The 17,264-nt window shown below is 38.3% G+C and overlaps 1 protein-coding gene across 1 annotated transcript in view; it reads right to left on the bottom strand.

Moving 5' to 3' along the window:
* The window catches only part of ASPH (aspartate beta-hydroxylase), a 115,975-nt gene that overhangs the window by 87,245 nt on the left and 11,466 nt on the right, over positions 1-17,264 (bottom strand). The window contains exons 2-3 of the mRNA XM_070747812.1: positions 8,354-8,503; positions 3,303-3,371 (exon numbers count right to left, since the gene is read on the bottom strand). Coding sequence (XP_070603913.1) covers positions 3,303-3,371; positions 8,354-8,503 — 219 coding nt within the window. The remainder of the gene's footprint in view (positions 1-3,302; positions 3,372-8,353; positions 8,504-17,264) is intronic.

The following is a 17,264-nucleotide window of genomic DNA, read 5'->3' on the forward strand; positions in this document are numbered from 1 at the left end:
TACTTTATGATCATCGTGGCATATAAATTGAGGATTATAAGCAATTTACAGTAATTGGAATAGAGTACTTTTTGTAAAGCTTATATATTACTTTGACATTTAAGGAAAAGAAATAGAATTATTTAATTTCTCTCAAGCTACAGGTCAAAATATTCATTTATTTACAATCCATGATCAATATTTAGAAGACATAAAAAACATGATATAAAGCAAGAACATAAAACAACAATAAAATAAAACACGTAAGTCTGAAGCAATTAATAGTATAAGGAAAACACTAGATATTTCTGTAAATCATAGCTAATGTTAAAATTTAACAACCTTATTTGTCATATCTGAAATTTAATTGCCTAGGAGAAAAACTGAAACTTCTTGCTCTTAGGAACAATTAAGATTTCTAACAATGGTGCTATGAGCTCCATGCCTGGTCCTTATAGGTAATTCACTGATTTGGGCAAAGGTAAAGGGTGAAGTAGGAGAACTGTTAGAATAATATCTGGGAATGGAAGACATGTCTGCATAATGTCTATGAAGATTCTCAAGTATCCAGCTTATGATTGTCCCAATGATGTTTGCATAATATTAAAAACATAAAATGCCTACAAAGCAGATATTTTTCCCTAACTATTTTCTATAGCTGACTTTATGTTTTGAGTAAATAATACAGAAAAATTGCATAGGGGTTAGCTTTTCAAAAATTAAGAGATTACAATGTCTCCCTGTATTATTCATAAATGAGGAAATTCAGATTCGATGTTCTTTGAGCTTCAAAATAAAGTAGAGTAACTTCATGTAACATAATTATAAAACAGTTTATTAATTACAGTATTTATTAATTTGAACCATACCAAAAAATAAAACAAAAATAAAATATAGGAACTAGTTATTAGATAAAATAGATTAAATAAGATACTTATGTGGTAACTACAAAGAATTAGTATTCAGAAAAATACATCATCTTTACAGGACACCCCAATTATGTAATATATATACAGTGTGTGTGTGTGTGTGTGTGTGTGTGTGTGTTTCTGTTGAGTAACCCAAATATGGGAGGGAGATCACTGCTCCCTTTCGCCTTTTTCAGCCCCACTCCAGGTGCCATCCAGACACCAAACCATTTTTTCCAAACTTGCAAAGAACTGATAAAGAAATAAAGGGAGACTGGTATAGATCTACTGTGTTTCAAGCTTATTAGCTATTGTCAGCCAAGCCATACCCTTCCAGGATTCGAACCTGCACTGTTATGCCTTCCTAGGCAGTGATTTTTCCTCTTCTTTTCAAGTTTGGAAAATATGGTTTGGTGTCTGGATGGCTCCTGCAGTGGGGCTGAAAAGGCAAAAGGGAACAGTGAGCTCCCTCCCATATTTGGGTATGTTCGGTGACTCAACAGAAAAACATGTAATCTTTCCCTGGCTCAGCGGATAAAAGGGAGTAGAGCCTATGGTTTATAGGAAAAATCATTGCCTGGCAAGGCATAACAGCCCAGGTTCGAATCCTAGAAGGGTATGGCTTGGCTGACAAAAGCTAACCTTTTCTCAAAATCTATACATTATTGTCCAGGAGGAAATAGAACAAGATACAACTTAGATCCCAGTGGGCTCTGAGGTTCTATCAGATGGAGATGCTATGTATCTTGGCTTAAGAGTAGATATAGTTGATAGTCAAACAAAACATGAACAGAACATATACTGCACATCATTTTCAAGTATTTCAGCAAATAATGTTGCATAATAGTATATCTGATTTTGCAAAAATATGCCAAGATATATAAACATAAACCAGTGATATCATAAATACATGGGTAGCTAAGTGCTTGCTGTTTACCCCTACCAAGTGCTAGAATATTTCTGTTTCAGCCACCTACTTTATTCAAGTTTAAATGAGAAACAGTTTATTGATATCCATGTTAAGTTAGTACTGACAATTATGCCTCCTCTTCCCCCACCAAAGTTATGAAACTATTGAAATTGCTTGCAGAAAAACGCTTCATTTTAGATATTATCCCTCTTCAATAGGATATGCAAAACATTCTGAATCCAAAAGGTAGTTCCAACTTTACTCACCCTTCTACAAATATTTTGAATTCCAAATATTTCTAGAATGATTATAAAACAGCATTGATAATGTCAAAGCAGTTATTTGGAATAGAATGTTTTGAGCATGATATTTTCCAATTCTGAAACATTTTGCACTAGTTAAATTGCTCATATAATTAACTACCTGATTAATATATATTTTTTTTACTGTTAGTAGAAAACAAAAGGACTTAAACCATGGCATCAAATAATTTCCGTAGATTGCAGAAGTAAATCAGATTATAAGGAGTACTGAACATGTCAGTATATATGACAAAAATAGACTAGTAATAATCATGCCCTGTCAAGTTGGGGCTGATGGTTAACGACCAGAGAGATAGATTTTCCTCAGGAGAACAAAAATAGACCAAAGTATATATTCACTGCATGTACTTTGCCTTTTCTTCTATAGTTCTTAATACTTTAATACTTCATAATAGTGATTCAGATTGTAAGGCTATTAGATGTACATTTTCAGAAAGGCAGGGCAAAAGCTTAGATCAAATACGGTTATGTTCTGAGAACAGTTCTGTAATCTTGGTCAATACTAGTGAAAATTTCATAGTTTGATGGGCCCTTTATCTTGAATATACTCATTGTAACCAGGAACAATGAAGGAAGATTTTTTTTTCTTTTTATGACCCTATAATGCCTTAATTTGTGATAGTTGGGGCCACTGATTGGACCTGAGCTAGAAGGCCCTCATGATATCTAGGCGACCGGCATCTAGCAGATAAATTCAGAGATTTTTTCTTTGTACGCTAAGAAATGTCTGCTGCTATCTAGGATTGTACTCTCAACTTTCTGAATGGGAGGCAAGCGTCTTCAACACTAGGCCACTAGGAAGTGACAATAAATGTGGTTGCTGAAAAATTTACAGCAATTTTTTTGTTTTCTTTACCCTACCAAAAGTTTTCAGGGATTAAGGGATTGGGAGGAAGAAATCAGCCTAGAGACAAGCACTGTCATTGTTTTCAGAGTCCATTTAGGAAGAAAGAAACAAAAACAAAAATAAATGCATATAAAATCAGCAATACCCACAAAAATATATTTTAGTACTATACATGAACATCAAAGTTCAACATCAAAGACAAATTCTTCTTCTATAGCAATACATTGTTGGTATCACAGAAGTTTACTAATACTATTATGATTCTGGATAACTTTACAATGCATTACTATCCAAATGTCGCATTTTTGAATGGCATTTTAAAAATATCTACTTGCCTAGCAAAACCTTGGCATCTTCCACATCAAAATCACCATCACCATCAGCATCATAGATCCCAAGTTTTCCTAAAGGGGAAGAAAAAAATTAGCAAAGAAGAAAAAAAGAAGTATAGTTGAATATTTTTTACTAGAATCTTAAATGCAAATACAAGATATTTTGAATATTTACCATATTTTTCAGACTATAAGACACACCTTTTTCCCTCCTAAAAGAGGCTGAAAATTTGGGTGAGACTTATACTCCAAATATAGCTTTTACTAAGCTTTTTTTCAGCCATAACAAGGTGCTAACTAGTGCAGCAATCTTCCATGCTTTGCTAGCTAAGCTATCTTCTCTTTGCCTGCTTTTTTCGCAGCTATTCCCTCCGACAATTGGCTGAGCTTCTGGGCTTTAGAAGCCTTTTTTCTGCCCAAACGCCAGTGAAGCGATCGTCTGCCTTTTTTTCAGCCTTAATGAGGTGCTGTACTAACAAATGAAGTGATCTTCTGTGCTTTATTAGCGAAACAATCAATTACACAAGCTAAAGGAAAGAAGCTAAACATTGCACATTCAAAAACAATGTAAAAGAAGTAGAAAAAGGAAATATAAATTGAAGAAAACCAGTCCTATTCTTTTCAGGAGTCCAAAATAAAGGGTAATACTACATTTTCTTATTAAAGTTAATTTCATCACAGTTTCAAAAGTTATCTGGTAATAAAAACACATTGGCTAGGGACAAAGAAAAATAGCTGTATATTTTAAAAATAAAATTTTATAAATCAACCCCATCAAGTGTAACACATAATATAAGCATTCCTTTATAATCCTACCTTGAAGTACTTCTGACAAGTTATAACGGAAGTCCTTTGCCTTGGCTGCATGCATGGCAAAATATAGATACCATTACTCACATTATCAAAATCTACAAAATTGTCCACCCTTTCAATCTGCAAATTCATCTTTTCTCAGGAGGTCCTTGGTCTTAATATACTACATATAATATATCTAACTATACTTTCCTATTATAATTGCTTGCATTTTAATATTTAATTTATTTTGCGCCTTCAACTCAGTCTTATCTCTTGGTGACTAAACAGACAGGTTCATGCCGTTTTCTTTGTACCATTTTTAGAAGTGTTTATCACTGCCTTATTCCTAGGGCTCGGACAGAATGAATGGTCCAAAATCGTCCGAATGGCTTTGATGCCTAAAGCAGAATCAGAACTTTTGTTTCCCTGTTCCTAGTTCAATGCTTTAACCCCACCTCCAAATTTATTTCTTGCTTTGATTGTTTTTACTAAAAATGAATAACAAAAATGAGTAATAAAAATGAATTAGATTTACTGTTGCTAAAGTTTTGGTTCAGATTTTAATATTAATAGGAGGAACTGGATAAATGCCTGCAGGGCTCCTGTGAATAGGCATCAGTTGAATAAAATTGCTTACTTAGATTTGCACTAAATTGGAATCCAGCTGAATAAATCCTACCGAAATGATTGAGGGCCACCTTTACTTAGTTAATCCGGACAATTTCAGACATGTGACCCCATGGAATTTTTACCGCTGTCAGGTCTGCCACTTAGATTCTCTAGATTCTGCCTTTCCTGACTGTCTAAGGTCCTGGTAGGAAATGACATGTGACTGGGTCCAAACAGTAGTCAATACCACTTTGAGAAAGAATATAGTTTCATCTGGCTTGAAGAATGCAATCATTTGCTCCTTCCTGAAGAAGCTATTATTGGACCCAACAACAATGTTGGATAACTTACATAGAGCTCCACTTTCTATTTGTAGGGAAAGTAGTTCAGAGAATGGAAAACATTCATATTCTTTTGGGCTGGTTTAGAGTATTAGAAATGACTGTGATGGTTATCTTCCTTCCTTCATAACCAGTTCCAGTCAGTGTTAGTAGGGGGAAAGGGATCAAGCCCTAGGTCCATCTTACATGGGAGAGAGGGCTGTCTTCTCACCCCTCCCATTTAACATTGCATGAAGCTATGTTGAGATTATTTGGCATAATGGAGTGAAGTATCATCAGCACATTGATGTTACAGTGGTACCTCGGTTCTTGACCACAATTCGTTCCAGAAGCGTGGTCGAGAACCGATTTGGTCGAGTACCGAATTAATTTATCCCATAGGAAATAATGGAAATGGGTTTAATTGGTTTCCAGCCCCTATTTCCTTTATTTCCTATGGGATAAAGATATGAGGTCTAAGCACTCCAAGCTGTAGTAAGGGTGGGGGCAGTTTCGGGGGGGCTCCTTTCCTCAGTGGTTCGTCTTCTTCCCTTTAAGCAGTTACACCAACTTTCTCTTTCCCGGCAGTAGCGACGGCGGCCGCGGCTTTCCTTAGAGCAGCAGCAGCGCCAGGAACGTGAGATGAGAAAGGGAAGCCGTTGACGTTCCCGGCGCTGCTGCTGCTCTAAGGAAAGCCTCTGCTGCCGTCAGGAAGGAGAAAGTTGGTGTAGCTGCTTAAAGGGAAGGCGAACCACTGAGGAAAGGAGCCCCCCCCGAAACTGACGGAATTGAGCCGTCCCCACCCTTCCTACACCCTTCCGCTCCAAGCTGTAGGGAGTGGGGGGACGGCTGCAATACCGTCAGTTTCGGGGGGGCTCCTTTCCTCAGTGGTTCGTCTTCCCATTAAGCAGTTACACCAACTTTCTCTTTCCCGAGAGTAGCGACGGCAGCAGAGGCTTTCCTTAGAGCAGCAGTAGCGCCGGGAACGTAAGATGAGAAAGGGAAGCCGCTGACGTTCCCGGCGCTGCTACTGCTCTAAGGAAAGCCTCTGCTGTCGTCGCTACTCTCGGGAAAGAGAAAGTTGGTGTAACTGCTTAAAGGGAAAACGAACCACTGAGGAAAGGAGCCCCCCCGAAACTGACGGTATTGCAGCCGCCCCCCCACTCCCTACAGCTTGGAGCACGACTGGGAGGCTGTTTAGTGGGCGGCCAGAATGGGCGTGTCGGATTCCGACTCCCATTCCTTCTCACCCCGTCCCCTCATTTCGGATAATAAACAAAATTTTCTGTGGCTGTTCGGTATCTGAATTTTTGTTCAGATACCGAAGCAAATTTTTGCCGAAAATTTTGTTCGGTATACGAAATGTACGAGAATCAAAGCGTTCGAGTACCGAGGTACCACTGTACTTAGTTGTTCATCTCTGACAAACTCAGCTCTTGGAAGCTATAAGGCTTGGATGGGAAGGAACTAGCTGTCAGGCCGAAGACTTAATGTGGAGTTAGAGAGTTCAGCCTGACACTAGCTATAATTGAATTCTAGAAAGACAAGTGGCTTTGTGTTTCTGTGTCCCATGGATCTGAACTGTTACTATATTTAACTCTTGATGGAACAACAATCCCTTAAACCAGGGGTCCCCAACCCTTTGGACCTCAGGGACCACCAAGGTTTTAAATCCTGCAGACCACCAAATTCATAATTTTAAGTCCCACAGACCAGTAATATGATTTTTTAAAAAGATAAATACATTTATAAAATAATCAGAGAGCTTCCATTTTATTAATATGAAATGCACCTACTCAACATAATAAAATTATAAATACTTATTTAATTATAACAAAATCATAAATGCTTATTTAATCATAACAAAATATTTAAAGGTTATTTAATTGTAAAAAAATTATTAAAGGTAGTGTAATTATATTGAAGCTTATTTGACGGTGGCTTGCTGATGTTGTTGGGAAAGTCTATACCATATTCCAGAGCTGTAGTTGTAGTCCCTTCCCTCCCCTCCCTTTCCCCTTTCCTTTCCTCTTCTTCCTTTCCTTTCTTCTTCCTGAACTGGATTAATTGCTCTGTGGCATATTTGGCCCAGGGCCAAGATTTCTCCACAGACCTCCAGAATTTTCTCACGGACTACCAGTGGTCCACACACCACAGGTTGGTGACCTGTGCCCTAGACAGAATTTGGAGGTCCTCTTGGACTCATGGCTCCTGCTTGAAAAACAGCTGTCAGCCATGGTTCAAGGGGCTTTGCACAAATCATTTTTGTGCATATATTGTATTTAATGTGCATACTGAGAGCCAGTTTTTCTAGTGTCTAGAAAACTGAAGGCAGTGAGGTCTAGTTCTATCTAAGCCAGGAAAGTTGTTTGGGTGTCTTTGGGCCAGTCAGCCTCTCGCGGTCTGCTTATCTCAAAGGGTTATTGTTGTGGAGAAAATAGAATATGTAAGTGTGTAAGATATGTTCGGCATCTTGAGTTGTCTGTAAAAATAATAAAGCTTGGATATAAATAAATTTTAAAAAACTGATTGAGTGAGTGAGTGAACAAGTAAGTAAATGAATAAGTAAGTAAGCAAGCAAGCAAATAAATAAATAAATATGCTAATTCCTAGATCATAAATCTCAGATCATGTTCATCCGTGTCTTATTCATGTCTTGATTACTGCAATGTCCTCTATACGGAGCTATTATTCATGTCTTGATTACTGCAATGTCCTCTATACGGAGCTATTATTGAAGACCATCCAGAAACCTCAACTGGTCCAAAATGAAGCAGCAGTTCTGGGCTTCCCAGAGTTTGCCACCATTGCACCAATACTGTGAAAGTTGCCTGAGTTCCTTTTTCTTTCTAGAGGTAATTTAAGTAGCTGTTCATTAACTTTAAAGCCTTGAATAGCACAGGGTCGGTTTACTTTAGCAAATACCTCTTCCTGAGGATATCCTGCCAGACTGGATAGGTGGGTGTGCTCCAGGTCTATTAAATCTTGCCATTTTATGGGACCTAGGAACCAAGCCTTTTTCAATAGTGGCATATGGAATATGGAAAAGACTCCAAGCTGAGATATAGAGAACCCTTACCCTCATGGCCTCCTTCAATGATAGGCCAGGTTGTGTTCTTGTGATGGAGTGTGATAGCTACTGCTGGTATGTAGGAATTTTTAATTTTCTTATATTTTTGTTATATGTATGCCTGTTGGCTGCTGTGGGTTATTTTATATAACATGAGAAACCATAATTTTTTTTGTATATAAATGAATAGATATTGGGATAGCAAAGTATATAAGAAACTGAATCTTAAGATATTATCATTACTATGGCTAAATTCTTACCTAGTACTTCCTCATAATCAACAAGTTCAAACCAAACTACTGCAACTGATGTCCATACTCCCAGAAGTGCAATTACCATGAACCAGGTAAAAAAAGAAGTCCCAGAAACTCCTTCTTTCTTGCCACTCTTGTTTCCACCATGCTTTGCTTCTGTAAGATATAAAAATTAAGTATTATCAGAAGATTAAAAACTTTGGAAATGAGTTAATAAATAAAATTTGTAATATAAAATGTAAGATTACTATTAATTACATGACACTATTTCTAAAGTTTTTTCACAGATTAAAGAAATATAATTTCTTTCAAGCTAATTTAATACACACAGTATATACCATATTTTTCGGAGTATAAGACGCACCTTTTCCCTCCCTAAAAGAGGCTGCATCTTATACTATGAATGCCGCTTTTCCCCTCCCAGACCTAATTAGGTGCTAACAATCCTCCCAGCTCTTAACTTGCAGGTTTTCATTGTTACTGTCTTTGAAGAATGTTTTCCAATCTCTAAGTCTTTGCAGAGTTTTTTCATTACTCTAACTTGCTCCAAGTAAGTTTCTTTCCAGCCCTAACCAGGAGATAACCATGTTCCTAGCTCTTACTGCTTGCAAGCTCTTTCATTGTTACTCTCTGCTGAGAATGTTTTCCAAGCCCTAAGTCTTGGCAGGGTTTTTTCATTGTTCTACTTGCTCAGAATTTTTCTTTCCAGCCCTAACCAGGTGCTAACAATGTTCCCAGCTCTTACTGGCTTGCAAGCTCTTCCAACCTCCAAATAAGGCTTTTTAAAAACCCTAACCAAAGGATAAAATAATGTGCTGAAACTGACCAGACTAAGGATGCTAGCCGGATGAATATCTGGTAAGCAGATCCCCCCCCCCCCCCCCCTATTTTCCTTCCCGAAAAGAAATATGCATCTTATACTCCGAAATATACGGTATTTCCTATTTGGTAGGATTATGTTGTTGACTTAGAAAGTAATCTCCAGATTAGAAATCTAGGCCATACAGTCCACATTGTGTATGACAATTTTAGGCATATGGTCCTCATTGGGCTATATAATTATTTGTTGCACTGTTTGCCTAATACCTCTGTAGTCTTGTCACACAGATTAGTAGATGATCATGATAATAATGGGTGGGGCTGGGTACAAAATAGAAGGTGGGGGCATGACATTTCCTAGCTTACCTAACACTAATTGTGGTATTTTACTTGATTGGTATGGAGACAGGAGGATTAATCAAGGTATTATGTAGATGTGTGATTATATGGGTATTGGTGGCTGTTGATCTGAGACTGGGACACTGAATACAAGGCAGAAGTGTCCTCAATATCTGAATCATCTGCCAATGAGAGGATTTGATTGAGTCATTTAACATGGAGGAGAAGTGACTCAGGGGAATATTTGTAGCTCAGGGTTGAAATGAGGGGTTTCATCACCCTAACTAGGTAACATTGTGTGCTGCTGTTCTCAGAGTAATGAAACTTATGCAAGAAAACAAGCAAGCTCAGAGAGCACCAAGGGTTCCTCGTAGAGAAGATCTTTGACGCTGTAAGCCCAGCCACCTGTATTTTAAATCCTTGTCCTTCCTTGTTGGCCAAGACCTCGCAGGATTTGACATGTGATCAGATACAAGTTCTGAATACATCCTTGAGAAATTTTGCTCGGTATGAAGGCGATGGGGACTACCCCCTTCCCAAGAAACTATCACTCCAACAGAGCTGGATAACTTTCATTTACTTTGCAATCTTCTCTTTTCAAGGTGATTAGGCTGTGATCTCAAAGGACTGTGAAAGAAGTAGATTTTCGGTATTTCTTTAGGTCTGGCTTCTGACCAGGATTTATTTTATTTTATTTATTTTAATTTATTTATTTATTTATTTATTTGTTTATTTGTTTATTTATTATTTCGGTTTGTATGCTGCCCCTCTCCGCAGACTCGGGGCGGCTCACAACAAAGTGAAAAAACAATCTACAACAAATCTAAATTACTGTTTAAAAATATTTAAAAGACCCCATTTTCTAAACACACATACATACAAACATACCATTCATAAATTGTATCTGCCCGGGGGAGATGTTTCAGTTCCCCCATGCCTGGCGACAGAGGTGGGTCTTAAGGAGCTTACGAAAGGCAAGGAGAGTAGGGGCAGTTCTAATCTCCAGGGGGAGTTGATTCCAGAGGGCCGGGGCCGCCACAGAGAAGGCTCTTTCCCTGGGGCCCGCCAACCGACATTGTTTAGTTGACGGGACCCGGAGAAGGCCCACTCTGTGGGACCTAATCGGTCGCTGGGATTCGTGCGGCAGCAGGCGGTCTCGGAGATATTCTGGTCCAGTGCCATGAAGGGCTTTAAAGGTCATAACCAACACTTTGAATTGTGACCGGAAGTTGATCGGCAACCAATGCAGACTGCGGAGTGTTGGTGAAACATGGGCATACCTAGGTAAGCCCATGACTGCTCTCGCAGCTGCATTCTGCACGATCTGAAGTTTCCGAACACTTTTCAAAGGTAGCTCCATGTAGAGAGCATTACAGTAGTCGAACCTCGAGGTGATGAGGGCATGAGTGACTGTGAGTAATGAGTCCCGGTCCAGATAGGGCCACAACTGGTGCACCAGGCGAACCTGGGCAAACGCCCCCCTCGCCACAGCTGAAAGATGGTTCTCTAATGTGAGCTGTGGATCGAGGAGGACGCCCAAGTTGCGGACCCTCTCCGAGGGGGTCAATAATTCCCACCCCAGGGTAGTGGAAGGACAGATGGAATTGTCCTTGGGAGGCAAAACCCACAGCCACTCCATCTTATCCGGGTTGAGTTTGAGTCTGTTGACCCCCTTCCAGGCCCCAACAGCCTCCAGACACCGGCACATCACTTCCACCGCTTCGTTGACTGGATATAAGGTTGAGAGCACTGGTTGTACTTTGTGATGACATGGCAGGCTCAAGATAGGAAGAATACATTCCTTCTGGCTCTTTTTGATTTCTCAGCAGTCTTTCATACCATCAATCACAGTATTATTTTTGAGTAGCTTAGGGGACTGGAAACATGGTGTTCTAGTCATTTTTCCTTTTCCAGGGGGAACTGAAATTGATAGTGATAAGGAAGAAATCTAGTTCTAAAATCTGCTTTGTAAAGTCTCTCTCTTCCCCCACTCTCATTTTAAAACCCTCATTAATCCACTGTGGGAAGTCAACTAACTACTATTAGTATGCCGATTATACTCATTTGAGTATCTCTGTCATTGGCCAAATGAGGCACAGGCCAGGTTATTTACAGAATTACCTATCTCTGGTTATTTCCAGAGTTGCAAATAAGTAGTCGGTTATTTCCAACTAGTTGCATAAGGTAGGAGTGTTCCATTTCTCCTCTTTAAGGGTTATTTAATAGTACAGTATACCGTAATTTGAAACATGCCTTCTTTGTTATAATGCTAGATATTCAGATTTAATTTCCCTTTTTTGGTAGTTTAAATATCCTATTGTAAGCTGTGAAGACTTGGGTTTTCTCATTTATCCTGGGACTGGATGCTACCTGAGCCCATTCTGTTGGAAAGATGAATGAATTTTTGCCTCAGCTATTTATACGTAAATTATTATAGTTTTTAAGACAATTTAATATTTTGAAAGTGATTTTAAATATATTTTTGAAGTGATTTTTTTTCATTGAAAGTACCGTTATTAGCAATATAGACAAAAAAATTAATAACAAATATTTTTTTCAAATTATTTTCTTTTCTATTTTCTTTTTACTTTCACTGCTGAAAAATACTATTTTTGTTTGTTCTTTCCAGAAAACACCATTCAAGATAGAAGACTTGCTCCAAAATTAAAGATATGCTTTAATTAAATCCTACTCTAGTTGGTGCTTTTGGTTCTTATTTATTATGCTTTCAATCCGTTTAAAATATACTGGAATACTGCAGTTTCATAATATCCCTTGCCTTTATTATTCACAGTACCATAAAGTATTCAATATTATAGCTGTCAATAAAACACACTTTAAGGGGAGAGAGAACAAAAATAGAAAGGAAGACGGAGAGAGAGAACTGGTGTATCTTAAATATAAATATCTAGGCAAAATAAGGTCGGGTTCATATAAATGAAAATATTTTACATAATGTTCTTTGAAGTGAACTATTTAGTAATTCTAAAGTATCGCAATTTTATATTTATTTTTAGAATAATGAAACCATTACGGCAAGGGTCGTACAATTACTTAAGCCTTCAAACATTTTCTGGATGACCACTTTCTCTTTTGGTCTTCTCTTAGAAATCATACGAAAATCTCTCTTTTTTTTTACCTTGCCTTTAAATGTATCAAATGGGATTTAACAAAGCCAGAAGTACTCATTAAAAACCATTTACATTTAAACTAATTTCTCAGAGCTAAAACAAAATTACTCTCTTTCACCCAGATACTGCCAGGAATCAGAAAGTAGGTCAATGCCTTTCATCCACCACTTGTCTAAAGCAATACAATTATGCGTTAACATCATGTCAAGAAATATATTTTAATTGTTTTAATGGTATGATATTGATTCTGCTAAAGTTTTATAATATTGTACTTTGCTATTAAAACAATCTATGCTAAACCATTTGTATTTAAAGAATCCTAAAATCAACTACGGTATTTCATGTAATGGGGGTGTACTATTGTAAATGAGGCAACATTTCAAATTTTTAAACTTAAAAATTTCATCTAATTTTTAGATAAACGTATTTTAATTGTTTTTTCCTCAATTTGAAAGTCATAAACACATTCAATTTCCCAAGAGACATACCTGAATATTCAGCCATGGTATCAGATCCTTTTATCCATGAATAAAGTACACTTTATTATAAAACCAATGTTCAAGATACAAACAGCAAAATTCACTCTCACTCTCTTGCGACAGCAGCAAAGGAAAATCTTTATGGCCAACTCAGCTAAACCCCGAAATTAGACCCGACTGCAAACTCTGCTCAAAAGCTATTTTTAGTGCAGCCATCACAAGCTAAATGCTTTTATGTACCCATATTGAAACCCAGCGCTGACAGCAATAAGGTTTACCCTCTCCTACTAACAAAGCATCCTGGGTAATAGGTTTTTTCTGTCTCATTTAATCTCTAAACATCAGCATACCAGAAAAGCAAAATGGAAGAGGTTTATTTTTTTAATTGCATGCTTCAGCAACTAAAATCTAAGAACATCAAATTTTCTATACACACTCAGAGAAAAGTCCAGGTACAAAGCTTGTCTGTCTAATCTGGGCATCAGACAGTCACTATTACCTGAAGCTGTTATGCAGTTGATTTTAAGTAACTTATTTATAAACTTGCAAACAACTGATTTAATTTTATGTCTACTTACAAGGTAAAGTAAATAAATTTCCTTACTTAAATAAGTAACTTTCCTTCAATGGCAGCACTAACAACAACCAGCAATAAGTTAAAACAGTTTTTATTCATTCAAAAAGTCCAATAATAGGTTCATAACATTTCACAATGTGTTAAAATTTAGAGATTGCTTTGTTATCAATTTGTTAAGTAAGAAAGAGACAGGAACGTAAAATACATTTTAGTTACTACATATAAACCAAAGTTTGAGTGAGAAATCAAGAGCCGTGATGGTGAACTTATGGCACGCGTGCCACAGGTGGCACACGGAGCCATATCGGAAGGCACACAAGACTTTACCCTGTGTCAGCTCCAGCGGGCATTCATGCGTGCTGCCAGCTAATTTTTGGTCTTGGAAAAGGTCTTTAAGCTTTCCTGAAGCTCCAGGGGCAAAGAAATCCCTCAATGAAGACACCGGAAGTTCAGGAAAATGCACTTCCAGTTTGGCATTGTGCTGATTTTGCACTCCCTAGGGCTGAAGGAATAATAATAATAATAATAATAATAATAATAATGATTATTATTATTATTATTATTATTATTATTATTCAGATTTGTAATGGCAGTGGGTAGACCAAGGGATGGATGGAGGGCCTTCTGAGCAGCTCTGCTCTTCTCTGCTGCAGCATTCAAAGTGGCTGATTTTCTTTTCTTAAACACGGCAGTGGAAGGGGGGGCCATAAAGGGACAGACAGCCACAGGAGCTTCTGAGCAGCTGCACTGTGAAGGGGGAGAGGAGAAAAGATTGGCTTCTCTGCTGCAGCATTCAAAGTGGCTGCTTCATTTCCTTCCGGGTCTCATACAGTAAAGGGCAGCCATTCGCGGTACTACTGGAATGGTCTGGAGGTGGTAGTGGTGTGCGTGTGCCCCCTTTAGCTTTCTGCACATGCACATATTTGTACCCAAAGCACTATGCTAGATGCCCATACCAGAAGCACCCCAGCCATGGCCATGGCACCCATGGTGACTTTCCCTCTCCGGACCTCGGCCCTGCTTTCCCACAGCTCTCCTGCTGCCTGTGCCCAGCTGAGGGTGGCCTGGGCTCCAGCAGCGCCTCGCCCGACCTTAGGAGTGGCGGGGCCGTAGGGGTTAGAGCCCAAAATGCCCCTTCCCAGGAGCTCCACCAGTCAGGGGTGAGCCAAGCTGCAGCTTCCAGATATAAGCGGCTGTTCAGATGCACCCAGCCAATGGTGATGTAGATACGCGTGCAGCTACATTTCCACCAGTGGAACTATGTTCCACGCCGTCCCACATGTTGCCCATTTCTGGTCTCATACACACACAGAGCAAGTTGCAGTCTGACTTTTTAAGGTACTTAAACAGGGATGGGGCACACCACCAACCAAAATGACACAAAATGACACTATAACACAGTACATATAGTTAATAATATAGTTTCTAAATGTATTTATACTCACTTAGTGTGAAACCTGGGCCTGTTTCAATGAACACAAAAGGGATATCCTGGCAGGAATGGTAGAAAGACACACACAAAGCTCTTCCTCAACAGTTCTCATTCTCTCTCTGTTTTGAGTTTTTATCACTGCATTTTTATCACAATGACAAATGTGCGGCAGCCCAGGGACTTCCTGGATGTGGATATAGGTGGCTTACTATTGGTTCATCGCTAGTGGTTGGGATGAATCCTAGAAGGTGATTGGTCAGTGAGCATTCCCTGTGCCTCCACTCTTCTTGTCGTTGATAGCTGGAGGGATTGTGAGGGGAATGTTTATGTTCGGATGGAGGCAGCTGGCAGCGGGCTGATAAATGCCCTCCGTCGGCTGTATCTGGCATGTGAGCTGTAGTTTGAGGACCCATGTTTAATTTCCCCACAGCACACCTGACCATGTCTCATGGCACACTAGTGTGCTGCGGCACACTGGTTGAAAAACACTGGTCTAGTAGGCAAGGCATTTTCAAAATTTTCCAGTTGTAGAACTAGTTAGCTTTTTAAAAAAAAAATCTAAAACCTTTCCTTAAATTTTTTGAAAGGTAACAACATAGTTTTTAAACTCCAGTGTAGGGGGGGGGGGATTACAAAATAGGTATAAGGAAAAGTATGTTTTTATCTTTATTTTTTCTTCTGTATACTGTCTGGTTCTACAACATCATTTATGATATGCAAATGTTTAGTTTTGTGGCACTTCCTTACTTACCTAAAGAATTTAACATTTGAATTTTATGGAAAAAGACATTTTTTTAAAAAAAACATCATGTTTTAGATGTATATTAATGAAATATTAAAGAATAAAAAGAATTCAATAAATTAAACTTATTGTTAATGAGGTCATAAGGTAGTTATAGAAAGCAATCCAACATCTCACCCTATTTTAACATTGCTATGATCACATGCATATACTGGTAATTGAATTTCATCAAATTTTGCACTAAGAATGAGGCTCTTCTTTTTTTAAATTTGTAGCTTTTTTCTGACAGAATCCTCCCTTTCTCCATTTTGAACACATGAATATTAAAAGCCGGCCGTAATCTGCGGAGAGGGGCGGCATACAAATCTAATTAATTAATTAATTAATTAATTAATTAATTAATTAACGGATGTAAATAATTTCAGTTGAACAAGCAGAACCCTTAACAGTACCTAGCATTAACTTAAGTTTTGTCTCCATGACCTGATATAAATTTACAATATGAGCTAAATTGAATATTGTATTATTTGAACTGACGATCTACCTGTAAGCCTAAGGAATTTGTTAACACAGCAAATCTATCCATATAAATTCTTTCCTGTAACTAGTTAATACATATTAAAAATACCGTACTTTTCAGAGTGTAAAACACACTTTTCCACCCTCCAAAAAAGAGGGTAGAAATATTGGTGCATCTTATACACTGAATACAGCCAAAACGCCACCCTGCACATCCCATTTTTGCCAAAAACAGGCCAATTTTTCACAAAAGTGGGGCATGCAGAGGGTTTGGGAGGCCTGCACAGTGGGACCGGGTGGGGCAAAAATGCATCGGGGTAACAGGATGGAAAACGGGCCTGTTTTTTGCAAAGGCTCTTCCCAGCCCCCAGGAACATTCTGCTGGCCTCCCAAATCATCTGCACACCATGTTTTGCGAAAAATGGGCCTGCTTTCCCTTCCCAAACCTCCCGCCCATCACATTTTTGCTCCCCCTGCAGTCCCCAGGAGCACACTGCACACTGGGCCTGTTTTTCACAAAAATGAGACTCACAATCGGTTTGGGAACAGAGTGCTCTGTGTGACTAGGGAGGACAAAAACTTTTTTTCTTGTTTACCTCTTTGAAATCTTGGTGCGTCTTATACTCCAGTTCATCTTATAGTCAGAAAAATCCTATATATGTTCCAAAATAAAGACTTTTTTTTTTTTAAAAAAAGGCTTTTAAAATGTTGTTTAATAATCTTTAAATAGTAGCCAAACTGATATGCTGATATAATCTTAAAGTTAATTTGCTTCCATTTTAAACCCCCCCCCCCCTCTTCATTGCTAAAAATTCTGTAACAAAAATCTTCGTTTGATGAGTTGTAAGGAATGATCCACCTACACAATGCATGATATTA

This window comes from Erythrolamprus reginae, chromosome 3 (assembly GCF_031021105.1).
Source record: "Erythrolamprus reginae isolate rEryReg1 chromosome 3, rEryReg1.hap1, whole genome shotgun sequence".
In the NCBI taxonomy this organism is placed as follows: domain Eukaryota; kingdom Metazoa; phylum Chordata; class Lepidosauria; order Squamata; family Dipsadidae; genus Erythrolamprus; species Erythrolamprus reginae.